Raw genomic sequence first — 26791 nt, 5'->3', positions numbered from 1 at the left:
ACATCCATTTGCCCAAGAATTTCATAAATTCATTGTTTTTAATAGCTGAGTAGTACTCCATTGTGTAAATGTACCACATTTTCTGTATCCATTCCTCTTGAGGGACATCTGGGTTCTTTCCAGCTTCTGGCTATTTGCCTGTTTTACATCCAGCCTTTTGACACTTTGTTCATACTAGACAAATGATTTGTTCCTTCATTTCACTAAGTACCTCTCTAGCTTTTATCCAGTCTGAAATTTATTTATATACAGGAATTTCACTGATACCTTTGTTAATCTTAATTTTTTAATCTCTAGCTCAAATTATGAGTATTACCTATGTCCCTTCCTTAGGTAGTAATATTGAGGGTTATAGAAGTTTGCTCATTATTTCTAATGCTTTCATTAATCCCTTGGTTCACCTCTTATTATATTTTTCACGGCACTTCCATGTCATTGGCAGGATTGGTAGCCCTGGACTAGACATTATCTGAATCTGGGATGAGGAACATCAGAGTTAACCTGTGTAATGGTTACAATCCAGCTCACATTTGCTGAGTCCACTTTATCACCACTGTGACTCTGTAGTTGCTTCAGACTTGGTTATATTCCTGTGTGCCCTATTAGTGAAACCTCTTTAGAGTTAGAACTCATTCACATAGCACTTAACATCCACTGTGCCAAGACATTTATTTCCTTTTCTTACACAAGTGGTTATAAAGGTTAAATGTATATAGTTAAATCAGACACATGACTCTTACCACTTGAACTATGATGACTGTTTTTTTTTTTAATATATCCATACAAAACCCAGAAAAATAAGTCCATATTTTTTTTTACTGCATATTCTTGTATTAGTGTTTTACACCTTGCTATTTTTCTTTGGGTTTTATCTCGAAGGCTTTTCCTCTGCCTTAGACAGGTAGATCATGGTAGGACAGGACAGAAAGATAGACGGTTAAGGAACTGTGGGAGGAAAAGAATCTCTTCACTCTGGAATCTGGTTAAAACTTTCTGACAGATGAGTCAAGATGATGGAAATCCTGCAAGGCTGCACTCCTACATGCAGAGCTAAAGCTAACTCATGTTTGCTAAGAAGGGGAGCCAGTCTTCTCTAGGACAAGCCCTCTGATAGGATCCAGTCCTGAGTGGTCAACTTTAACAAATGGAGTAGGCAGGCTGCACTTACATACGTGCATATGCATGCATGTGTGCGGGTAACAGTAATTAAAGGAGATCATGAACTTGAGTGAATGTAGGGGGCACATGAGCTGGAGATGGGGAGAAGGAAGGACAGAAATGAAGTAAATAGAGTCCTCATGTATAAAATTCCCAAAAATTAAAAATGTTACTTTTCTGAAAAAAAGAAAGAAATCCAGCATAATTAACATTTTCAGTGACAGTTACCTTTCAGAGAGACATTATACCTTTTATGTAGAAATGTTTCAAGTAAAACTTGAGATGACATGTTTAAAGCCTAAACATATTAATAACCTTCACGTGTGGTCTTTCTCCTTTTCTCAACTGTAAACCTGCACTTTTCAATTGCAATGGGAATTCATAAGGATTCTCACTTACAGTGGAAGATATGTGCTGACCTGTGTATGCAGACCTGTGACCCCAGTTTTTACCTTACCAGATTTCAGTCCTATTTAGTCCACCTCTGGAGCCACCTAGAATCTCATTTATGGAAAGAAAGAAAGGGGGAGGGATGTTAACAACCTTTGAGATGTAACTTGAGAGCCACCGAAATCATACACTTGACGACTGGGTTGGTGTGTTTTGTCCTTTCTATGAGTGCCTTTCTAATAACCACTGTGCTTGGATTTATGTTAAATTCTCTTAATAAGTCAAGAATCCTAATCAAGCATCACCCAGTTGGGAGTTCTGAAAGGAACACAGGCTGCAGCAGGGGCAAGTGTGGAGCCCCACCCCGCTCTTCTCATTCTTTTAAATATAAGAGTAATATTTCATTGCTTTGGGTTAGTGTGAATTATTGTGAATTAAGTACTCTACTAATATGTTTTTAGTTATTTCATTTTTTCTGCTGTAATAAACAGTGCTATAATAAACTGTTTGTGTGGTGCAGAGTTTAGTGTGTAGCACGACCCTGCAAATGATAGTCCATATTCATGGATCTGTTTTTTATAAATAAAATTGTATGTGAGAACTAAGGCTTAGTAGATGAGCACTTGGCATGCAAGGCTGAGGACCCAGATTTGAACCCAAAGAAGCATTCACATAAGAGCTACATGGATGTGGTGGCCTACCCCTAACAAGCTCGCTGGTTCCCCATCACTCCCAAGCTGTCTAGATAGGCTAGCCTAATCAGAAGGCTCACAGTTCAGGAGAGCTGTAAATAAATACATAAAGTGGAGAGGGATCTGAAAGACATCAGATGTCAATCTCTGTTCTCTATATGCATCCACACATGTGTGTGAACATTCACATATACTCGATACTCAAAAACTATTGTATTTGAATCAGCCATGTACTTTTGTTTATTATTTATGGCTATTTTCAAACTAGAATAGATGAATGGAATAGTTCCTTATGGCTTGCAAAGCTGAAAGTAATTTATACTGATCCTTTTAAGATAAAGTTTATAACCCTTGTAAATTTCTAGAAAGTAGAATTGCTGAGTCAAAAATTGCTTTAAATTAAAATGTAGATAGATTTTCAAAAAGGCTGATCTGATATATTTAATAATGTATGAGAACACTCATTTCCATAAATCCTCACTTGCTGATGATAGTTTTTGTTCAAATTTTGATTCATTCAGTAGTTAAAGAGTAGTGTCATATTTCTTTTCTCTGATTATGACAAGTTGAATATATTTTCATAGTATTTTTTCTGAAGATAATTGACATTTTCTGTTGTCCTTTTGTGATTTCTGCCTACTTGGGTCATTATTCAGGTGTGAATAGTGCTGTTTATATTGGGTGCTAGCAGCCCCTCCTTAGTTACTTGGTTTTTGTCATCTATAATAATTTTTATGTGTTAATATGTTAGTTTTCCTCTTGTAAAAAAACTCCAGATGGGAAGTACTAAGTAATATAGGGAATTTTGAGTAGTCTTTTGTGTAGAGTTCAGAGTTTATTATTTTTGTCATTTCCTTTATTTCCATCTACATAATATATACATATCCAGCTTGCATCCATTGAAAGACAGTAGCAGCCACCATAATATTTCCTGCTATTTTAGTGTGCATCTCAGAAGAGTAAGGACGTTCCATGTTTCTGGACCAAATGATCATAAAGAGTTTCAAGTCCTAAGGTTGAACTGTGAAACTGTAAGATGCAAGTGTGTTCAGAAGCCACACCTAGCTTCTGGCACTGCAAAGCCAAAAGCAGCTCAAACAAACCCAAACACTAAGTCAGGCCTTGGCCATTTTCCTTACTCTTGCTACACATCTGGGCTCCCAAGTGAAAGATGATAAATGATGACACTTATCAATAAAGGCTTAGGTAACTGTGTCTGGCATAAATAGTAACTGTTACTGTTTATTTCTTCTGGCTTTCCTTGTTTCTTGAATGCACTGTTCCCTTTTCCTTATGTAGTTCCCTTCCTGTTCTGTTTGAAACTTGATCCATTTTAAAATATACAAGTTAAATGTACTTTCTTAATATGTTCCAACCATGAATTCTGTACCACCATTTTTTTAAACATATTATTCTTGCCTGTCTTATATTAATGTTTTATTGTGTTTTTGTCCTCTTGGATTTTAAGGTTATTGCAAGGCAAGGATTGTATCTCATTTGTGTTCAGTGGTTACGTCTAGTGTATACCTGTAATGCCAACACTGGGGAGCTGAGATTGGAGGACCAGAGTTTGAGGCTACCCTCTGGTATAGCACATAGAGGTGTCTACTTAATGCTTGTGGTATATGTGAGTCCTCACTCTTCCTTGTCCTGCTTGTTACTGTTTCACTTAGGGTAGTTGCTATTAAACTAACTGCCCTTAAAATGCAGGGTTCCTTTCTTGTAATGTTAAATTGCACCTTTCTAACTTGAACACAGTGGTTTGATGTAATAGTGCTTCATTTTTTCTTTTTGTTAATTTGCTTATGGGCATGAGAGCTCTTATATAAAATGTACTTCTCATTCTATTTCATTTTAAATTAAAATTTCAATTAGGTGTCATTTCTCTGTCATTGAACCTCCATGGGCTATAAAGACAAAGTGCTCCTGTCATACACAGTGAACTTGGCATTGGCGCCGTGATGTTGCACAGGAAGGACATGCTTGATGGAAGTGGTAGGGTCAGTGGTGAAGAGGAACTAAATAAACTGCTAACCCAATTGAGCTTTATTTCTTAAGCATAGAGCTTCAAATAATTTGCCTTTAGGATCTCATCATACTCACATACACTCATGGTGAGTCAGAACACTTGAGAGGATTTGAAACTTAAAAATGGCTGAGCTTGGGGCTGGTGAGATAGCTCAGCGGGTAAGAGTACCTGACTGCTCTTCCAAAGGTGCAGAGTTCAAATCCCAGCAACCACATGGTGGCTCACAACCATCCTTAATGAGATCTTACTCCCTCTTCTGGGGCGTTTGAGGACAGCTACAGTGCACTTACATATAATAAATAAATAAATCTTTTAAAAAAATGGCTGAGCTTCATTGTCACAGTCTCAAAAACACAGTCATTGAAAGAAAAAGGAAGAATAAGACCTGTAAATGCTAGGGCAAGTGGAGTTCTTTCTAATTCTTTCAGTAGATTATCAACTTTTCAGGGGCAAGTACTGTGTCTTGTGTCTTTAAAACCTAGTCAGTATTCCATGCAATACACCTTTAGTGAGTGGTATTTGTTCAATGTCACTGTGAAATGGAGAAAGTATATTTAATGCTGTTTCCAAGGTGAGGCAAAGCTTTCTTACCCTCTAAAGCACTTGTTAATGAGGTTAAGCCAATTTTTTGAGTATTATTTTTTAATATATATGAATATTTTTCCTACATGCATGTATGTGTACCACAAATTATTATTTTTTATTTATAAATGTATTGAAATCAGTGTGTTCTAGGTCAATGGCTTCTAAGACTCCAGTTGGATTCATTGGACTTGGAAACATGGGCAATCCAATGGCAAAAAATCTCATGAAACATGGCTATCCACTCATCCTCTATGATGTGTTCCCTGATGTATGCAAAGAGTTTAAAGAGGCTGGTGAACAGGTAAGGCTTGTCTTTGGATTTGCTTTAGATTTTTTTCTTTAAATATATATTTTTTAATCAAAGAAGCAAGTGCTTCTTAGAAGTATACCCAACAGAGCTGTAAAACCTAATTGTTGCTGTCTTTCATTTTTAATTTAACATCAGGTCAACCTTAGGATCCATATCAAAAGAGCAGTATAGCTGCTGAGAGGGGTCTATTTTCTGCTAGGTGGCCTGGGCATTTCCTGTTCAGTCATTTCCTGAGATAGTATAATCTTTGATTATGTTGATGAAGCAATTATTTTGTAGAAATAGCTTTCTTGTTAGATTAAGTCAGGGACAATTGTCTTAGGACAGGAATCTGCTTTGGGACTTAAAGCTTTGCCTGAGTCCCTGATCAAATACTTAAATTTTGTCTTAATGGGACAAGTTGTTCCTTCAGCTGGTTTCCACATCTATGAAATGTGAATGATGGCTAACTACTTGTGTCACTAGATTATCAAACTCAGAGGAGAAAATATATGTGAATGTACTTTTTAAATGTTGCATGACAGCACTCTGAGTCCATCATTAGTTATTGACTGTAAACCAGGAGACATCCTAAAAAACATTGTGGGCTGTAATATGGAGCTGAGTTATGATTGAGTGGTAGTATGTTGCTTTTAGGCTGCCATTTACATTTCAAGAACTGGGGTACTAGAGTTTATCATGTTTTATGATAGCATCTGCCTGGTAAGTCTTGTTCTGTTTGGATTTGTCAAAGTTTATTAGTTACTCAGACCATAAGAGACCATTTTTTTTAGCCTCTGAATTTAACAGATATGCCTTTTTTACAATGTGAAGGAAATTTTGCACAAGTCATAGAATGATAACTAAGTGCAAGATATGGTCCTGGGACTGGAAGAATACTAAAAGCTTCCGAGAAACAAAACTGTGAGAACAGAATAAAGCAGAACAATAGATGTGTGGATTATTATCGGAAGCAAACACTGAGACATGCAATCATGAGAAAGAAAATGGGTTTAGTGACTTAAAAGCCATTTTAGAGCTGAAGAACCCTTGTCTTTCTTGGCCATGCACTGTGTGCCGTCTGACTCTGGTGGTACTGCATGAAAAGGTGACTCAGATCTTGGGGCTTTTCAGTGTCACCCTGAAGCTGCTCTTGCTCACATGGTCTGAGGAGATGAGACTGACATCACATTCCTTGGGGCTCTGGGCTGAAGTGAAGTAACCTAGACTCTTAGTATAACTTTTTGGAACGATCTGATGACTTACTTTACTAAGAGACAGTGAAGAAGGTGACCTTTTATTATCTTTAATATGATAAGTACTCCAAGTTGGTTTGTCTGGAGTTAAATCAGTTAGTAGCTAATTGATTGAAGGAGACAGTATTAATTTTGGGTATGACACTGATACTTAACGTTCATCACTATATGGTGACATGTGTTTGCAAATGCTGCTAGATCTCTAAGTTAAGGAAATGTCTTAAATACAGAATTTGGGCAGAAAGCAAGGTAGAGGTTGAATGGAGACCCTTCAGTGGATTAGAAGTAAGAGCTGGCAGAGCATAAACTCAGGGGCTTTAAAATGCCCACACAGTTGTCCCTCCTCGTGTGTGTGTGTGTGTGTGTGTGTGTGTGTGTGTGTGTGTGTGTGTNNGCCCACACAGTTGTCCCTCCTCGTGTGTGTGTGTGTGTGTGTGTGTGTGTGTGTGTGTGTGTGTGTGTGTATGTATATAAGCTTACTTTGGAACAACTGAAGTGGTTGTCACTTTCAGTTTTTCCTAGACTTCCAGAACTTTCTTGTGTTCTGCCTAAGTTATTGACTTCTCTGAAGTTACCCCTCTGACTCTATTCCCCAATGACATTTTTGTTCTTTACTAATTTTAGGTAGGCCCGAGGAAAGACTACCTTAATAGGCTTGTCCAGGAATAAGGGAGACATTAGCACTTTAAAAGGAAAAACAAGGAACCTACTATTTAGTGAGAAACTGCTATATCTGGGCCCTTACTCTCAGCCCTCCAAGCATTTGGATTATGGGATTGTAACACAACAAAGAGCAGCTTAGCACTCTGATTTTGTTTTTGTTTTGTTTTGTTTGTGTTAAGTTTTATTCATTTTTAAGTATGCCTATGTGTGAGAGAGTGCAATGCCCTCAGAAACTAGGAGTGGGGTCAGATCTGAAGCTAGCTGCTCTTCCCGGGTTATTCAGTGAGTTCATAGCAGGAGCCAAGGACTAAACAAAGGTGTAGTTTTGACACCAGAGCTTTGCTCCTTGAATTTCAAGATGCACAGCTGCTAATTAATAAAAGTTAATGTATAAGGCATTTGTCAGTATGCAGCATGGTTTTGTTTTTGCTCTGAAATGTAGCTAGCTACTTGTCTGTTTATAAACTGGATAATTGGTATAAATTGTCTGACTTTTTAAAACATCAGTAATGCCGAGTCATAAATTGTATATGCTTTGCTCTCCTCCTTACCACATGCTTCTTGTACTTTGAAGAGGGTTGGAATAATAATTATTCTTCACAATAAGTTGTTAAGTGGATAGCAGTGGTTGAAAAGTGGCCCCAGACCCCACCCGGGGATCCATCCCATCATCAGCCACCAAATCCAGACACTATTGCACATGCCAGCAAGATCTTGCTGAAAGGACCCTGATATAGCAGTCTCTTGTGAGGCTATGCCAGTGCCTGGCAAACACAGAAGTGGATGCTCACAGTCAGCTATTGGATGGAACACAGGGCCCCCAATGGAGGAGCTAGAGAAAGTACCCAAGGAGCTGAAGGGGNNTGCAACCCTGTAGGTGNAACAACAATATGAACTAACCAGTACCCCCAGAGCTCGTGTCTCTAGCTGAATATGTAGCAGAAGATGGCCTATTTGGCCATCATTGGGAAGAGAGGCTCCTTGGACTTGCAAACTTTATATGCCCCAGTACAGGGGAATGCCAGGGCCAAGAAGTGGGAGTCAGTGGGCAGGGGAGCAGGGGTGGGGGGAGGGTATAGGGAACTTTCAGGATAGCATTTGAAATGTAAATAAAGAAAATATCTAAAGAAAATATCTAATAAAAAAAAAGAAAAAGAAAAGTGGCCCCAGAAAGGTGTCTTATACAAATCAAAAGGAAACACAAGGACTAGAGAGATGGTGTAGTAGTTAAGAGCACTTACTCTTACAGAGGACCCAGGTTCAATTCCCAGCAACCACATAGTGGCTTACAGCTGTCTGAAACTCCAGTTCCAGGGGATATGATGCCCTCTTCTGACCTCATTGGCCATTAGGAACATACATGATGCACAGACATACATGTAAGCGAAAGACTTATATACATAATGAGATAAAATAATGTAAATAAATGATAGTGCAATAGGAAATCTTTATGATCTAGAATTTGGCAAAGGATTCTTAGCTATAACAGCATGAGCTTGTGTAACAAAATTAATAGGTAAATTGGAATTCACTGGCATTAAAATTTGCTTGATCTAAATAATACCAGTAAACTAAAAAGATAATCCACCATGAAAGGTCTAAAATATTTACATATCATATATTTATTTGATAAGGGACTTGTATCTAAAATTCATAAAGGATTCTTATAACGTAAGTATTAAAGACAAGTAATTAAATGGGCAAAGGATCTGAACTTCAAGGCAGTTAGATAAAAGAGGCCAGAGAAGCATGAAAAGGATATACCAGTCATGAGGAGGAGAACCGTGGACACTGTGACAGTCAGAATGAAGAATCCAGTAAACACAGCAGAACACACCCTTTGATTGTGGTAATACAGAGAAATTGGGAAACTCAACAATGGTGGCAGAAGATAAAATGACTCAGCCACTTTGGAAGACAAGTCTGGGGAATGTCTCAGATAATGAAGCATAGAGCTATGATATGATTGAAGAGTTCTTATTGTGTGTGGTGTACTTGTGTGTATCTTCATGTGTGTGTGTGGCCTGTCTTCCTCTATCACTGCCTCACCTAGACTAAACCTGGAGGTCACTGATTTACCTGCCTTTCTCTACCTCTCCAACCTCTGCTGGGCTTTTAGATGCATACTGGAATACCTGACTTTTACTTGGGTACTGGAGGTCTAAACCCAGGGACATATGGTAGTATGGAAGAACTTTATTCATTCAGCTGTTTGTCTCCCCACGTCCTGACCTAGCGATAAAAGAGAACCTGGATCTAAGCCAGGCATAAGGGAGCAGCACACTTTCTATCTCGGCGCTGGGGAGGCAGAGGTGAGTGGAACTCTGTGAGTTCAAGGTGAGGTCCAGCACAGTCAAAGCTACATAATCAGACCCTGTCTCAAGAAACAAAACAATACAACCCCCTCCCAAAGTGAGAGCAACATAAAACAAACCTGTGTCTATACCCAGGAGAAATGAAGACATATATTTACACAGAACTTTCTGTATCACAGTATTGTTCATAATAGCTAAGACATAGAAACAACACCCGTGTATATCAGTGGATGAATGGGTAAGTGAAGTGTCACGTCTGTACTGGAATGTTATTTAGGAATTAAGGGAAAAAAAGTGCTGATATTTACTGTGTTGCAGACGAACTAAGCACACTAAATTAAAGAAGCCAGTTGCAAGACCATGTACTAAGCATCTCTTATTATCTGAAAAAAAAACAAAAAAACCCAAGAGAAAGGAAATCTAAGTATGCTAGTGCTTAGTGCTTGGAGAAGGTGAGCGGCCTTGGGCATAGAGTAGTGGCGGCTCATGGATATACAGTTTCTTTTTGAAGAGATTAAACACTTGACTAGTAATGGTTACTCTTATCTGAGAATACACTAAAAGCCAACCAATTATTCATTCACTCTAAATGGGAAAATTGTAAAATGTGTGTATCAGTGACACTGTTTAAAAGTGAGAGCCAGGGGTGTAGCTAGTGGCAGGTGAGAACCAGGACTAAGGGTCAGGGCAAGGAAGAAGACACAGACAGAGGAGAGTGCTGGGAAGAGGGAGGCAGACATTGTTGTGTTGCTGCCAGTCATGGAGTGCCACCAGCCATCGAAGTGGAAGAAGCAAAGAAAGAGCCTGCCCTAGATCACTGGAGGGAGAGTGGTCCCGCTGACACCTTGTTTTCAGACTCAGACTTCTGCCTTCCATCTCTGTGAGAATACATTTCTGTTCTAAGCTACTGCTCTTCTGACACTATTGTGGAATCTATGGAACATAATACAGTATTGGCACTCTACAAGATGCACTGGCTTGGAATCTGCCTTTGACATTTAGTTAGCTGTGCAGTCTTTGGCAAGCTTTTTTGCTTTTTCTCTTTGTCAACTCATTTCCTAATGCATAGAATAAGAACAGATCTTTTTATACACTGTTAAAACAGAGTTTAGCACATAAATACTATTTTAGTGTTAGCTGAAAATTAATGTAAGCCATGTTCCCATCTCTGCTATACACATCTATTATTCCTGTTCCTGTGCTCTCCATTCAAGTGATAGTAATAGTTTCCTCTTTTGTGTGTGTGTGTGTGTGTGTGTGTGTGTGTGTGAAGACAAATTACTTTTATTGGGCTGATTACTATGGGTTAAGCAAAACAGAGGGCAGGACTTTTGATAAGTCACTGGTTGAACAGCTGTTTCTTGAGTCTATTCAGTGTGCCAGGACCTAGAACTCTTTCCTGAGTGAACCACAGTCCTTACTGCCTTGGGACCCAGTAGTAGGTAATAGATTATCAGAACACACAAACAGTATAACTCTAGATAGGGAAGTTGAATGTAAAAGTAAAAGAGATATTAGTCTGTTTTAGATGTATCATGTTTGTGAAATAGCATATAAGGTTCTTTGTGGAGGCTGAGAGAAGAGTATGAACGATTTATTCACGGTAAGAATGAGGACAAAGGAATCATTTCTGTCTTTCTGTCTTTCTTTCCTTTCCTTTCCTTTCCTTTCCTTTCCTTTCCTTTCCTTTCCTTTCCTTTCCTTTCCTTTCCTTTCCTTTCCTTTCCTTTTCTTTTCTTTTCTTTTCTTTTTTTTTTTATTAAGTTGAAGCTTTATTCAGGCTATGAGCTTCCAGACTGTTCCCAAGTAAAAGTAATGTAGCACCCTAAGAAGGAATCTGAATTTTTTTTAACTTATTTATTTTATATATGAGTACATTGTCACTTTTGCTGTCTTCAGACACACCAGAAGAGGGCATTGGATCCCATTACAGATGGTTGTGAGCCACCGTGTGGTTGCTGGGAATTGAACTCAGGACCTCTGGAAGAGCAGCAGTCAGTGCTCTTAACCTCTGAGCCATCTCTCCAGCCAGAGGAATCGTTTCTTTAAAAGCAGAGCCTCAGTCTCCATTTGTTAGGAGGTTTTTGCTTTTGGCCAACAGAAAAACTTGAGTATCTGTCTCATGTGGCTTTCTATCAAAATTATAATTTGACTATAATAAAATGCCAGGACTGTTTTTGAGGAGAGAAAGACAGGTAACACTTAACAGTTCATTTCTGTTAGACAACTATAGAGACTACTATTGTGTATAATCTTTGCTTACCATCCAACGGAAGTGATGTCATATGAAGTGAAAGTTATGAGGACAGGGTTTCTGAGACTTAAAAGGTCCCAAGACAGATTCAGTGACCAGGTTTTCTCCTTTCCACTTCCTTGTGATGTGTAAGTGGATAGAAAGAGATGATGATGTCAGACTCATTTTACAGTGGACAGCTTTCCTGGAATTGAAGGTTACTGGATATTAATAAATTGTATGTTGGCGGTAGAAGCTAAATTAGGTATTTTGTTGTTTTGTTGTGAGTTTCTGCCTGCAGTAAAACTTACTTTAGTCCAGTCTGGGTTCATCCTGAGAGGCTGGCTGGGCTGAAATGGAATGGGTGAGAAAAATGGAGCCAGGACAAAATTATTTTGATTGAGGCTCAAAGTTTAATGAAGGAGCTCAGTTTATATAGCGCACAGGGGGAGGGGGGAACCTTAGTCCCCAGCCCCAGTCTTTGAAGGCACAGGTGAATGTCCATAGGTGGGTCTGAAGGATGTTGTCTTCTGGGACATCAAACAGTCTTCTCAGCAGGCGGTGGAGACACAGCGACAGTAGAGCAGCTCTGGCATATCTGAAGATTTCCACTGGTGGATCTGGGCTTTGACAGACAGCGATTAGTATAGACAGTAAGGTGAGCTTGGCAGATCTGAAGATTATAACCACAGGTGGTCCAGTGGCAACTAAGAGCTGGGAGGCCCCAACATTTTGTAAGAGGACACATAGGGTTCTCTGGAGGTGAGGGCAGGAGAGTAAGTAGGATTCATTCAGGTTAAGAATGAGGACAAATATATCATTTCTTTAAAAAGCAGAGCCTCAGCCTTCATTTGTTAGGAGCCTTCCTCTGAATCCCTGGGTGGTTTCAAATCTGCAACACTTGTTAACACAAGTCTTGAGTTTTAGGATTACAGGAATTAATGCACTGTCATTATATTTGGGAAGCTGAAGCCAGAGGGGTTAAATGATTTACATATTTAAGTAGATTGCTTACTACTTAGCTGAGGTGCAACTAAACCTGCATCTCTCACTTCCCTAAATAAGTGTTGCTTTGTTCCATCATTCTGTCTTTGCTTACCCACTCAGTTAGCAGATGTAATTGAGGGATTCTAGTTGGCTGCTAAAGGCTTTTGTAGCTAGTGTCAGATTGGAAATGAGGTGGTTTTTTTCCCCTCTATTTTTGAGTTGTTTCCAAATTTTGTCAGTTATTGTACTTTTAAAGTCATCATAGCAATGGTAAGAGTATTTGAATGCCTGTGTCTAAGAAACATGCCTTTGTTATACAAATCAGACATTGTTAATACATACCAAATGTATGTGGTCATTAGATATAGAGCAGTTGTGTCCAGTAGAGTGGTGATGTTGCGGTTATTACTATCAGTGTGTGTTTTTTTCAGACCTGTGAGCTTTGACATGACTTGATATAGGTCACCAGTGCTCTGGCAAACCAAGCATCCCGAGAAGCGGATACTTGGGATGCAGGGCGCTGATGGACCACCCCATGTGCTTGGCAGTTGGATGATTTGGTGTTGCCAGTTCATGGGCATGAGAAGCTTGGAGATATGTAGTGTTCTAAGATCTGTGAGCTAATTTTTGGTACCCTGTCAGGGACCTTTGAAGGAGTTATCTAGATAGAACTAAATTTCTTTCCATGGAAGAGAACTGTGTTTCTAAGGGGGCATCTGAAGTTTTCTGACATAGACTTCCAGGCTTATATCTTGGAGTGATCTAGAGATAGAACTTCACTAGGAAGAAAACTTTCCTTTGTTTTGCTTTATATTTACTTCAGGGAAGTGGACATTTATGGGGGCTTTCTGTGAACCCCATGTTCTCCAGATAGTTCAGAAGAGGGTGAAGGCTCTGACAGCCTCCATTTGTTCTTTATTTCACTGAGCTTTGTTACTGGTCATGATCTTGAACTTTTCCCAGTAAACAGTTACAGATCCTGTCCTGTTTGAGACCTGGGCACTGCTTACGTTTGAATTAAACCATTCTCCTTTGTGATTTCTTTAAAGGTAGCGTCTTCCCCAGCAGAAGTAGCTGAAAAGGCAGACAGGATTATCACAATGCTGCCCTCCAGTATGAATTCGGTAGAAGTTTATTCTGGAGCAAACGGGATTCTAAAGTATGTATTCTCAAGTGTACATTTTTTTCTTGCTGTAGTTCTGGGTTTTGCATTGTTAAAGCTGCTAGGGCATTTAAGATCTATTGGTTAAATTTTCCTGTGTATGTTCATAAAGTGAACAGTATGGTTTCCTGCTTACTGTGAAGAGTTAATATTTGCACTAGAGTCAAGTATGTGACTTGTGGGACTCCCTCCTCCAACCTTGTTTAACTCTTACATTACACTTTTTCATTGGCAAAATGGTTAGGAGACGTTTAAAGCTTGCATTCTAAATTGTACCTACTCTTTAAAACATGATTTTCTTCTGGTGTATAGAAATCCAGAAAGGGACTCTGTGAAAAATAAAACCAAACACTGGAAAGAACACTAATTTAAGATTTTATTATATAGTAAAAAGTTATTGACTGACCTCTAGGCTGGTCCATCTGCAGTGAGGACATGGGGAAGCTGGAATCCAGTGTTAGTAGTAGCTCTTTGGGTGAAGTGTAATTCCTGTCAGCATTTCCTACCAGTGTCTGGCTTCTCTGACACTGTAAGCCTGCTGGTGAATTGCTGCTTCCTGCTAAACCCTTGTGGTGTGGTTATGTCAGAGTGACAGTGGTTGCATTCCAGTTTCTGGCTTTCTGTTTCCTATTCCTAACTTACTTTGCTGTCGAATTTAACAGAGAACTAGTACAAAGTCATGTGCCATGTGGTGACACTTGAGTCACCACACTGATTTCTAATAATGCTTGCTGAAAGAGAGGAAGATTTGCTTTGAGAAAACCGTAATACAATGAAATTTGAGGCTTGGAAAACTAACACACTTGTAAGGAAAAGGCATGTAGATATTAGACAGAAAACTGATAGGATAAATGTTTAGGTTTCAGGGGTTGGTGGAGTCAGAGGCCCCACAGTGTGGGTGGTCCTGAGGCGGCCTAGCTGACTCGCTACCCAGCCTGCTCCAGTTGTGCCCTGCTTTATTTCTCCAGGAAAGCTACTCAAGCATGTGCAGTGACCCAACACTTACTCATATCCTTTACATTGGAGCATGGTGGCCAGCTACCAGCCCAGTTTACTCCAGGGAGGGCTTAGGAAGAGGGCTTATTAAACTCTAATTGCCCTCTCAGTGATGGTCCCTTTCTGCCTCCCCACCATGTCTGGATTCTCTTCTACACCCAGTGCATATGTAATTTTTTATATGAATTCTCATTTGTTTTTAAGATTGTTAAAGGTGATAATACCATAGAAGACTGGTAGTTTTACTCATATCTTTTCTTTTGCATAAAGTAAAACCTTTGTACTGAGTTGATTTCTAGTAGCGCTTGGCATGTCTCTTCTGTGGGGTCTACCCAAATACTCTGTTGGGTCTGTCTAAAATGTTCTTGAAGAATTCTATGCACTGCCTTTTCAATAGAAATAGTTTGTTTTCCTTTTTAGTGATTTATTTGTTAAACAGCAATCTCCCCATTTTCTGTTTTACTATTTCTATATATGGAGTTCTAATTTTCCAGTCTTGATGGTGTATCCCCTGGGCGAGTAGACCTGTGGGAAGAACTTGAGGAAATGTTTAGCTGGTGAGATGGCGCTGGGTAGAACCCTTGCTGTGTAAATTGACTCCACAGAGTCCTCCGCTGTCCTCCATGTGTACAACCAGAAGACATCATTCACACACACTAATAATAAGTGAGAACTTTGGGAAATTTGCATACAATTGTTAGCTGTCATTCTTGATTTATATGTTTATTCTTTATTTACTTTTGAGACAGAATCTTACTGTATTGCTTAGGTTGGCCTTGGACCCACCTTGTAACCCAGGCAGAGATTGAACTTGTGATCTTCCTACCTTACCTTCTTTGAGTATTTATTTAAGATTGTAGGTCTGGGACACCAAGACCAGGTAGCAAAATTCTAATGTAGGTCATAGTTTTCTAGCCACTAGGATAAGCACTGCCTTATAGATAAAAGGGAACTAGTTCAGGTATATGTTTTACACTCATAGTACAAAGAGAAATTTTTTATGACAAGAATGATAAAGGTTTATGTAAAATATCTATGATCCTGCTTCCATCTTTACCAATGTATACATTTTAATTTGCCACAGAACCCCCCAAAAATATTGTCAAACTTCTAGATTCAATCCTTTATTTCCTTTTTCACCTGTTTAATTTTTTTTTTTTAAGTGTCTTATTAGGACAGGAAGTAGGTAGGTGGAAGTGGATCTGGAGGAGTGATAGGGAAGTGGGATAGGAGCAGGGATGAGTTGGAGGAAGAGTGAGTAAATAATAAAAATTAGTTATTTGAAAGTCTTAATAAAATGTTCTTTTAAAAATGTTTCCATTGTTAAAAGAATATACCCTCTTGAAGCAAATAGCTATACTTTAGTTGCTTATATTTATTCTTAGTGAAAATGTTATGGGTATGAGAAATTTGCAGTATAGCTTACTAAAGACTTAAGCTTTTTAAGACCCAGCGAATAAACCAATTCTCTTATGAAATTACTAGGGTTTCAAACTTACTTACACTTTAGCTTCACTGTGTCAGCATGGCCAGTGTACTTCAATTGGCTTTGCCAATTCATTATCTGAATGAGGAGTATGTGTTTACTTCGAACTGTAATTGATTTTAACTTGAGTAAATAAATGTGAGATTTTTCAAATGTTTCAGTACCAGGCCACAGGCCTCCTTGATGTCTGCCTATTTTGACCTGATTCTGATTGTTACTTAGTTGCATGAAGTACTCATTCAGTGTTGTAAACTTGAATATTTTCATTTATACTTAGAAAAGTGAAGAAAGGCTCATTATTAATAGATTCCAGTACTATTGATCCTTCAGTTTCAAAAGAATTGGCAAAAGAAGTTGAGAAAATGGGAGCTGTTTTCATGGATGCCCCTGTCTCCGGTGGTAAGTGCTGTCTAAAACTCATGTGCACTGTATCATATAGTTTTCTCCTTATCCAAAGTAGCTAGCTGTCCTGCTTTTGTGCCACCCAAGGTATTTACAGTTGATTTCAGATATGTAAAGATTCTTATTCTCTCATTAAGGTAACAACAGAACAAATTGGCGTGATGTTTAGTGCTTTCACATACAGCACTGTAAGTTACCTGTAAATTCCTGTAAAGGTGTTAGAGCTTAGAAGAGTCACATGGTTTGGGTTGAGTTGTTGTGTGGTAAAGACAGATCACTGCCTACAAGTTCAAGAACTGGGTCAGGGAATAAATAGTTTGGGGCTGGAGCTGTAGTTGAGTTGGTTGAAGGTTTGCCTAGTGCATACGAAGTCCTGGTTTGATCCCTAGCACTGTGTAAACTACATGGACTGGTGCATGCCTGTACCCAGCACCTGGTTGGCCAAGGCAGGAGAATTAGAAGTTCAAACATAGGCAGTTTGAAGCCAACTTAGAGTGACTCATGTCCTACTTCAAAAACAAACAAACAAACAAACAAACACAAACCAAAACGAAACTCCAGCTTGGCTGACTCTACTGTTCAAGAAATTGAAAAAGTGATTTTAAAAAGAACAAAACAAACCCATCTGACCTCTCAAGATACACGGGAGGCTCAAGTGGCTTTACAGGTGACTGCTAGTAAAACATAAAACAAAGATTATCAGATTTTCATGTGAATGTTTCCAGACAGTAGAAAATAAGGAAGGACTTTGCCGTTGATTCCACATGAAAGACCTTTCAACTCTCTTATTAAAGCAAATAGAATCAGCAGGGAGAATGCGAGGTGGATTTCAGTCAGGAGTATAAAAGTTCAACCTTTAAAGACGTAATTTGTAGATCAAATCCAACCATAAATAAGAAATAAAACATTGCAAGTGCTGTGTTGCCTTTATGTACAGATGGCTTAATATTAGAAAATCTACAAATGTAATTTACCATGTAACATGATGAAAGTTACACGATACATTTTGTGATAAGTCAAAGACTCAATGAAATTTTTAAACTTTAATTTTGCATCAAATAATAGCAGAAGTGGGTGTATGGGATGGTCGGTATGATGAAAGTTACATGATACATTTTGTGAGAAGTTGAAGGCTCCCTAATGAAATTTTTAAAATTTAATTTTGCATCAAATAATAGCAGAAGTGGGTGTGTGGGATGGTCAGTATGTGGGGATAGCAGGATTGCTGGTTTGGTATGATTGTGGGTGTGATTTTCTGTCATTTCCAAAATTGCTGTAATCAGAAGTGTTCTTGTGTGTATTTCTGCTTATACATATGTAAAGATAGGTATGCATTTGTAGCAGTAGGCAACAATAGCGATTTTATTCCAATTATATTAAATATAAGTTTGAAGTTTAAAAAGATGAAAAGTAAAATATAATTTAATTCAGATTTTATTTTTTATAATTGGTTTTGCTATAAAAAATTATCTTCCAAACTTTCTACCATTTGTTGTTGATATTGTTGTTGTTGCTATTTTGTTTACTTGTGATAGAGTCTTATGTATTAACCATGGTGGCCTTGATTCCCCTGTCTCTACCTCCCAAACTAGAATTGCAGACATCCATTTTCATGTTCAGCTTCATGTCATTTTTGAGTGTAGGTGAAAGAATAATTATTAGCTCTTCTTGTTACACTGAATTAGTTATGTAAGATTACAGTATAAAGATTTGTAGTATTATTCAGGTACCTTAAAAATTAAAATTTATTATTAGTATGTATATATGACATGTGTAGGTCAGAAGATGACTGTGGAGTTGGTCCATTCCTTCCGTCATCAGGTGAATTCCATTGGTCAAACTCATGTCATCAGGCTCTGTGGCAAATGCTTTCCTCACTGAGCCATCCCTAGGGCCTGATTTTTAAAAAAGGTTTGCCAGTGTATACGGGGTGGTGTGTGTGTGTGTGTGTGTGTGTGTGTGTGTGTGTGTGTTAGTGTAACTGTGGGTACATGAGTGTGTGCACATGTGGAGGTCCTGGACTAATGTTGGGCGACTCCTTCAGTGCATCAGGACCTTATTCACTGAGGTATGGCTCACCATAGAACCCGAAGCTCACTGGTGCAGTGAGTCTGGCTAGCCAGGAAGCTGTATCTACCTAAGTGCTAGGATGACAGGTGAGCCGCTATGCTTACCTGGTGTTTACTTGTGTGCTGGGATCTGAGCTCTGGTCCTCACTTGCATAGCTTTATGCACTAAGCTAGCTCCCCAGCCTGATTCAGGCATTTTGATTGTAAGCTACTAATAATATTGGGGCTGTAAATACAATTAACAAACCAAACCATTCTTTCTTTGAATGGGATGATATACACAAGTTCTTGCTAGGGATTCTCCTCTTTCTTCTTCCCATGGTGCCACAGTAACACTGGGACTAGAGATGTCTGCTACCTTGTGTGCCTTTACCTGGTTCAGGCAGCAGCAAAATCATGCAGTAAAACAAACAGTCAACAGGGATGGGAGAAAAGAACTGCACATTCTGACTCAGTACTGAAAAAGCAACTGATTAGGGAGGGAGCGATGGGTTCATATCAATGTTTCTCACAAGCAGAGCAAACAGTCAACAATGCACAAACTGCCCAAAGGCTTAGGAAAGCTAGGTGTGTGTATGGTAGTGGTGGTCGGGAGGGGTACATATGCACGTGTGTGTGTGTGTGTGTGTGTGTGTGTGTGTGTGTGTGTGTATGCTCATGTGTGCGTGTGCATGTCCAGACCAGAGGTTGATAGTTCATATTTTCTTCCATTGCTCTCTTACTTAAAAAAGCCTTTGGTATTTCTATATATACATTTTTTTCCTCCTTCACCATGTGGTCTCTGGGGATTAAACTCAGGTTAAGTGCTTGGTGGCAAGTGCTTTATCCACTGAGACATCTTGCAGGCCCACTTAATATTTTTCACATTGTTATTTGTTTTGTGTATGTGTTCACTTTCCTGTATGCTGTATCACATGTATGGAAGGCAGAGGACAATTTGTGGGAGTCAGTTTTTCCACTGTGTAGATCCTGGGAATTGAACTCAAGTGGTCAGGTTTGGCAGCAGGCTCCTTTACCCACCAAACCATCTTGCCACCTCACTCAACCTTATTCTTTTGAGCTAGTTTGTCCCTGGTTTTTTTAGGAATCTACTGTCTTTGATTCTTCAGTATTGGGGCTTTTACATGGGTCTGGGGATCCAAGTCAGAGCCTCAGTCTGTCTCCTCAGTCTGAAATAGAAACATTCTTGTCTTCTCATGAAACAACGTTTGAGTCCTAGTACCGCGAATGCATCTGAACTTGTACTGTTATTGATGAAAAGCCTTGCATAGGTATATTTTGTGATAATTAATTGGTTTGACACTTGATCATTATGGGATTAATTACTATATAATAGCATCTTATTTATGTTTATATGGTCCTTTCACAGATATTTTTAGGCATTTAATGTGATGGAATATTCTCATATTTATTATTTTTATATATAAATATAGTTTGTTGAAAATGACTCTAAACTGAGCACACCCGTAATCTCATCAGTAGGGACCCTGCAGCAGGATTGCCGTGAGACCCAGGTCAGAATGGGCACCTTAGAGGCGCACTGTCTCAAAAGCAACAAGAAAAAGATTGTGCTCTCTCAGTTAAATAAAGGATTATCTACCTGTGTGTCAAATAGACAGCCTTAAAAAATCATTATGTTTTAACCAAATAAAATGAGGGAAGAGTGTTGTGGGGGAAGAACAGTTTTGGAGCCAGTTATTGACCCAGTTTTATAGAGGCTTTGTATTCATCAGTTTGGGAATATGGAATACTTTGGATCATTTGAATTAAACCTTAAATTTCTTCTTCCATTGTATCCTATGCTTTACATCTGAATTACAGGCTGGAGATTGATTTTGGGTTGTTTCCTCTATTGCTCTTTATTGATTTTTTTAAAAAATTGTTTGATGTGTGTGTGTGTGTCCCCGTCCATATGTGCTCTAGTATGCATTTGAACGTCAGGAGATAACTTTGGGGGTTGTGAAAACTTAGGTCAGCAGGCTTGGTGGCATGTACTTTTACTTACTGAGCAGTCTGGCTGGCTACTCTATTTTTGAGACAGGGTCTTTACTAAACCTGGATCTTTGCATTTCAGCTGGCCAGATTCCTAGCAGCCACCTGTCTCTGCTTCCCTGAGCTTGAGTTACAGATGTCTACTGCAACGTCTGACTTTTACTTTGGTGCTGGAGTTTAGAACTTGGGTCGTCATGCTTCTGCAGCAAGCCTTTTGGCCCACTAAGCCATATTGTCATCTCCCATGGGGGTGTTTTAACTAAAGTATATTTAAATAGATTTATATAAGGATATAAATATAGTAGCATACAAATACAAATGAGACTATCACAATTTCTATTAGCATTTTAAATAAGAGAATTTTTACAGTTCAGATGATTGAAATGGAGTAGCGTTTGGAGGTGCGGGTAATCTTCCCCACCCAGTACTTCTATTTCTTACTAAGTAATATTCTTAGGAGTAACAAAGATCACTCCCCTCTCCTTTCCCCAGGCCATGAAGCAGCAGGGTGAAGGTTTTCCCTAGGTTGGATTTGATGTATACAGAAATGACTTCTGTATACATCATTTTTATTAGAAGCAAAGCAATTGTAACATGTGACTCACAACGTGACCAGCCATTTCACACTTTTGCATGATCTCATCTTCTGGATTCTTTTTAAAAAGCTTCCAAACCATACATGTCCTCTCCAGATCTCATGTTCTATTGGGGTTTCTAAGCTTTAATTCTCTTTTCCCTCATTTCAGGGTGTGTGTGTGTGTGTGTGTGTGTGTGTGTGTGTGTGTGTGTGTATGTATCAAGTCTTTTTTAAAAAACAAAACAAAACATTCTTTGATTAAATAATTCACGTTCATCCATTTCCGTCGTTGCATTTATCAGGCTCTGGGAAGGTAAGAAGAGTAAGCGACACCGAGCTGATAGATACCACCCAGTTTAAGAGAGAGAGCCTCATTACTTGTTATCCTCAAAGTTCTTGTTTTAAAAATACATCTTTTTAACTAATAGAATACTTGTCCGTTATTATGGGAGCAGTGTGACATTTCAGTGTTAGTGTTACAGTTCTAATCAGATCCACGTAACTGCAGTGCCTGTCACCTAAGACGCTGATGTTCTTCTGTACTCCTCCATATCTTCTCTCTGACTAGATAACCAGAGTCCTGAACTTTACATCTTATTCTCCTGCTTTTCTTTAGAGTTGAGTTCATATATTCTTAACCTCTAAACAGTAGTTTTATGGTTTTTCATGATTTGGAACATTCTAGAAATGGAATCATCATTCTGTAACTGGCATTTCGCTTTCTGTTCTGTTCCTGAGTGTCATGTGTATTGTTAGAAGAGGCATTGGTTTATCCAGTTCTTTGTGAGCCTAAGAAAGAGCTCTCTTCTCAGTACTGAAAGCGCTCCTAGGTAAGCCTATGGAGCTGGTTTGTCTTTGAAATAAGATACTGCTATAAAATCCAGGCTGGCCTCAGACTTGGTAACTTCCTGCCTCTGTCACTTGTGGCTGGAATTACTATAGCACCATGCTATACCACCACACTCAGTTCCAGAGGTTCTTAAAAAAAAAGCCACTCTTGCTTGGACAAATGTCACCCTACAACAGGGTTTATGGTCTGTCAAACAATGTGGATTGAATATCAGCCTCTACTTACCCCTTTGGTTAAATGATAACATATAATGCATGAATGTTTTGCTGTTATATACTTATCACACGTAGTTCATTAATTTTAACTGCTATGTGATAGTCTATATAAATAACCATACTCCAGCCTTTCTACTATGATGAACGTTTGGATCACTTCCAGGGCTTTAAAAAATTATACACTTTTTTATACATCACGAGAGCCTGCCCTTTCAGTCTGTCTAGTATAATACTGGAACATTATTAGTGTTCAATAAATGTTTAAAATTTTAGGCTGAACTCAAGTGGAAAAACAACTATGAAAAACAGACAGGATAGTGGTGGTCCCCCCTTTACCAAGTGAAAATAATACACAAAGATTTTAAGTAACTTATCTCAAGCTTGTACCTGTTTGGTAGGAAAGCTGAATATGAGTATGGCATTTACTTCACAGTTATTATAACACAGCCGTGTAAAGAAACTTTCTCAGTGTTCTTAATTTGTTCCAATTAGAAATAAAGTTGATTTAACAACTTAAAGTTGATTCTTTATTTGTTTGTAAATCAAGAATGCTCTTTAGAGTGTGAACTCTTATTTGTTGGCTAAAATAGCTAATAACTGATGTGGTGCAATGTTATAGTAATGACGTTGAATGACTGGCCTTCAGTATCTGTTCTGTTTCCACTCCTCGAATGGATTGGCCTTAACCATATGGCATGCTTTGTACAGTGATTCATTAAATGTTTTAAACAAGGAGATTTGGAAGCACTTTGAACACCAAAATGTGCCTCTTTTTATGTGGGATTCTTCCATCAACACAGCAGCCTGATCCAGCTTGTAGAGGCACACAAAGAATGGCTGAGTGTGGGTCTGCTCATCTTGACCATCCTGCCTTAGTCAGCGTGCCAGATGACTGCAGCCTCATTGGTTACCATGGACCTGACAAACAGTGCACTGTCCAATAGGCTCAGCATAAATTGCGTACCTATAGAATTGTAAGAAAGTAAAAGTCACACGTTTCGTGTGGGCGGTGTATACTGGTGTGTATATGATAGACCCAGTTGAGTCAGGTAACCAAGATACTTGTCCAGGATTTGTTAGCAAGCTGGAGAAAGTGATTCTGCATAGAGATCTGTTTGATTGTAATAAATAGTTCTTTAACCTTAAGTCTGATTACTAATGAATATGTTACTTGGCAAGTTGTTATGAAATACCCATATTTGCTCAGATCTGATAAAGTAGTTGGTAAATTTCAATAAAGGTTACTATGTTTTTTTTCATGCAGTGTTGTGGTTAAGTAGTATGTCCATCTTTTAAATGTCTCTTCTGCTCCTAGAATGGAAATTTATTATTAGAAGGAACCCTATGAATTACTGCAGTCTGACTCTGTTATTTTATAGATGGAAAAAACTGAGGTTCAAAACCACTAAGTGACTTGCCTGGGGCTTTCCGGGTGGTTAACAAACCTGGGAGCAGGATTCCAGTTTCTAGCTCAGGTTGGCTCTTCTGTCATCTGCCAGAGCTCTTTCCTTTTAGTGGTGTCTGGGTGTCTTCTCTTTGTTCAGCACCTTGTCCTTGTCATGGCAGTCTCCTTCTGATAGCTCTATTTCTGACAATTTGTCTTCCCCACAGCTAGTTCTGTCTGCTACTTACTCTCTAGTCGGTACTGGCACATCTTGAAAACCTAAGGGGAACTGCCTTGCCTTCTAACCCCTAGAGGCCAGCTTCTAACTTGAGCTGGGATTTCCATTTCTTCTCCAGTCACTTAGGAGGAATTGGTTGAGAAAACATTATTGTGTAATTTGGAGAACTGAGAGTTCTGACCCTTCCTACTAATTAGTTGGAAAGTGACCTCTGTTCGCAGAGAGAATGAAGTGGAAATTTAAGGGTTCTTTGGAAAGTCAGTTGAGTTGGAAGGTGTTTTGCTGTGGCAAACACGTGAGGTGTGTTTTCCTGAAATGGACACAGGTGGAGGACTAAGGCAGACTTGTGAAGGAACATTTCGCTGAAGCAGACACAGGTAAAAGGAGGTGCTGCTAAAGCAAACACATGAAAGGACATGTGATGAAGGGGGTCTTTGCTAACAACATGCATGTATTGGTGCACCTTACACTGTGTAGGTGAGCATTTGTCGAGACTCCATAGAGAGAAACACACCAAAAAACTTCGGGTAGTGTACTGTAGTTTATTGTCGCTTCCGTGGACTTGGGTGGATTGGCAGATGGATGTCAGTTGAGACAGACACATGTACTGAGGCAAGACATGTGATGTTTGGAGGGTATACATTTAGGACTTCACAGACAGTGATGGAGGCTGAGCTTGGCTTGTATAGAGCTAGCAGTGCAACACTTGTGGGTCTGGTGTCTTTGCTGAGTCTTCGCTTCCCTGAGAGAACTCTTGGTATTCCTCCTGCCCTGCTGCTCACTCGAGCTGAGGCTGAGACTTGGCCGTCTCTGCTAGGTAGTGGCACTGCTGCTGATTCGTGTTTGCTAGCTGGACCCTCTCTGTGGAGTGTTTGTGAGCGGATCAAGCTGCCCCTGCTAACCTGTGAACTAACTGCTAATTTCCAGACAACACATACCCTTTCTTTCCCACTACATCTGTTGGGTGGTGGGCTAAAAGGGAGGTTAAAGTATTTAAGAACCATCATTAAAAATGGATTTTGAAAAAATTAAAGTTGCAACAGAATGAGTGGGTTAGAACCAGTTTTAGGAGTCCTTCCTGTTTGGGATTACTAGCTTCTGATGCTTATTCAATCAAATAGCCTGCAGAGGAAGAAGTAAGTGCTTGATGTGATTGGGACGTGACCCATTCCCAGACATACACCCTTGGGGGTTGGACAGGATTGTGCCTGAAAGCTGAAGGACAGAAAAGATTGTTTATTTTGCAGCAATAGAGCTATGTCCACTTCTTTCTTTTGTACATAGCATAGCATCTATGCCATTACTAGGACTGCTGTATTACATTTATGTGCTTGTTTCTTCTGCTAGACTTGGAAGTGTGTAGGCCCTATTTAAAAAAAAAAAAAAAAAAACCTTTATATCTCCAGTATTATTCTTAGTGGACATTTAATAAAAATTTAATGAAGAATCAATCAGTTCTTCCTTTCTTTTCTTCATGCTTTATCAAGCTACCTGTTGATTCATATATATAATGCTGGGAATCAAACATATGACCTTCTCTATCATTGAGCCCACATCCTATCCCTTTTCAAGATGATGGTGGGCTTCTTGCCTAACATTCACGAGGCCCGGGATTACAATAAGTAAGTAAAATAAAAATATTTAAAGATTAATGTTGACCATTTTGGGTTTTCCTGCAGTCATTCCTCATTCTTAAACTGTAGTATTCAGAATAGTGTAAAGAGGAAGACTTTCATAAAGTTTAGAATGTAGAAAAACATGCGATAATTTGTATAGTTGCAAGGTGTACACTAATATAGCAGCATTCCCAGGAGCTGTGCAGAGCAGGATCTCCTCTGAGCACTTTCCACAGTAGCCAGTTGCCATTGAAAAGGCAGGTCTCCCTGAGCTGCTGGATGTTCTTGTTCTGATTTTTCTTTCATATGCTGGTATGGATATTTACAGAGAAACCAACACTGGATTTAACTTACACAGCTGATTCTACATTACCTGAAAGAGTGTTGAGTTTAGAAATGGAAAACGTATGTTAAAGATAAGTTCTGAAATCCTCAGATGATTTCTGTAATATCCCATGGGAAATACTGGAATTTAGGTTTAGATTTAACAGTTCTTTAGCAAATATGTTTAGATTTTAAAAAAAATTTTATTTACCTTGGTGTTAAGCCTTCATGCATGTCTGTGTGAAGGTGTCAGATCCCCTGGCACTGGAATTACAGACAGTTGTGAACTGTCATGTTGATTTGAACCTGGGTCCTTTGAAAGAACAGTCAGTACTCTTTTTTTTTTTTTTTTAGATTTATTTACTTATTATATGTAAGTACACTGTAGCTGTCTTCAGACACTACAGAAGAAGGTGTCAGATCTTGTTACGGATGGTTATGAGCCACCATGTAGTTGCTGGGATTTGAACTCCGGACCTTCGGAAGAGCAGTCGGGTGCTCTTACCCACTGAGCCATCTCACCAGCCCCAGTCAGTACTCTTAACCGTTGAACCATCTCCTCAGCCCCCAAGAAGTATTTTTTAAACAAAGGAAGAAAGTTGGTCTGTTCACATCATTCTCTTACCACTGTTACCTCTGTTAGTGAATTATCTTAAGAAAGGATACATCTCAGTACCAGGGGCTGGAAAGCTGGCTCAGTAGGTAAAACATTTGCCACAAAGGCACAAAGGTCAGAGTTTGAATTTCCAGAACCCACATAGAGTTTAGGTGCAGTAGCACACGTGTATAATCCCAGAACCCCTACAGCAAGCTGGGATGTGGAGACTGGAGAATCCCTGGAAACTCATGGGCTGGCTAGCTCGGGGGCCCTGTCTCAGACAAG

The 26791-nt window shown here is 39.1% G+C and overlaps 1 protein-coding gene across 1 annotated transcript in view; it reads left to right on the top strand.

The window, feature by feature from the left end:
• Positions 1–26791, top strand: part of Hibadh (3-hydroxyisobutyrate dehydrogenase) — a 99153-nt gene that overhangs the window by 5262 nt on the left and 67100 nt on the right. The window contains exons 2-4 of the mRNA XM_021190727.2: positions 4995–5155; positions 13647–13756; positions 16519–16640. Coding sequence (XP_021046386.1) covers positions 4995–5155; positions 13647–13756; positions 16519–16640 — 393 coding nt within the window. The remainder of the gene's footprint in view (positions 1–4994; positions 5156–13646; positions 13757–16518; positions 16641–26791) is intronic.

The sequence above is a fragment of the Mus pahari genome, chromosome 2 (assembly GCF_900095145.1).
Source record: "Mus pahari chromosome 2, PAHARI_EIJ_v1.1, whole genome shotgun sequence".
Classification (NCBI taxonomy): Eukaryota; Metazoa; Chordata; class Mammalia; order Rodentia; family Muridae; genus Mus; species Mus pahari.
Note: the sequence above shows the minus strand (reverse complement) of the source record. Positions and strands in the feature narration are given on the sequence as shown.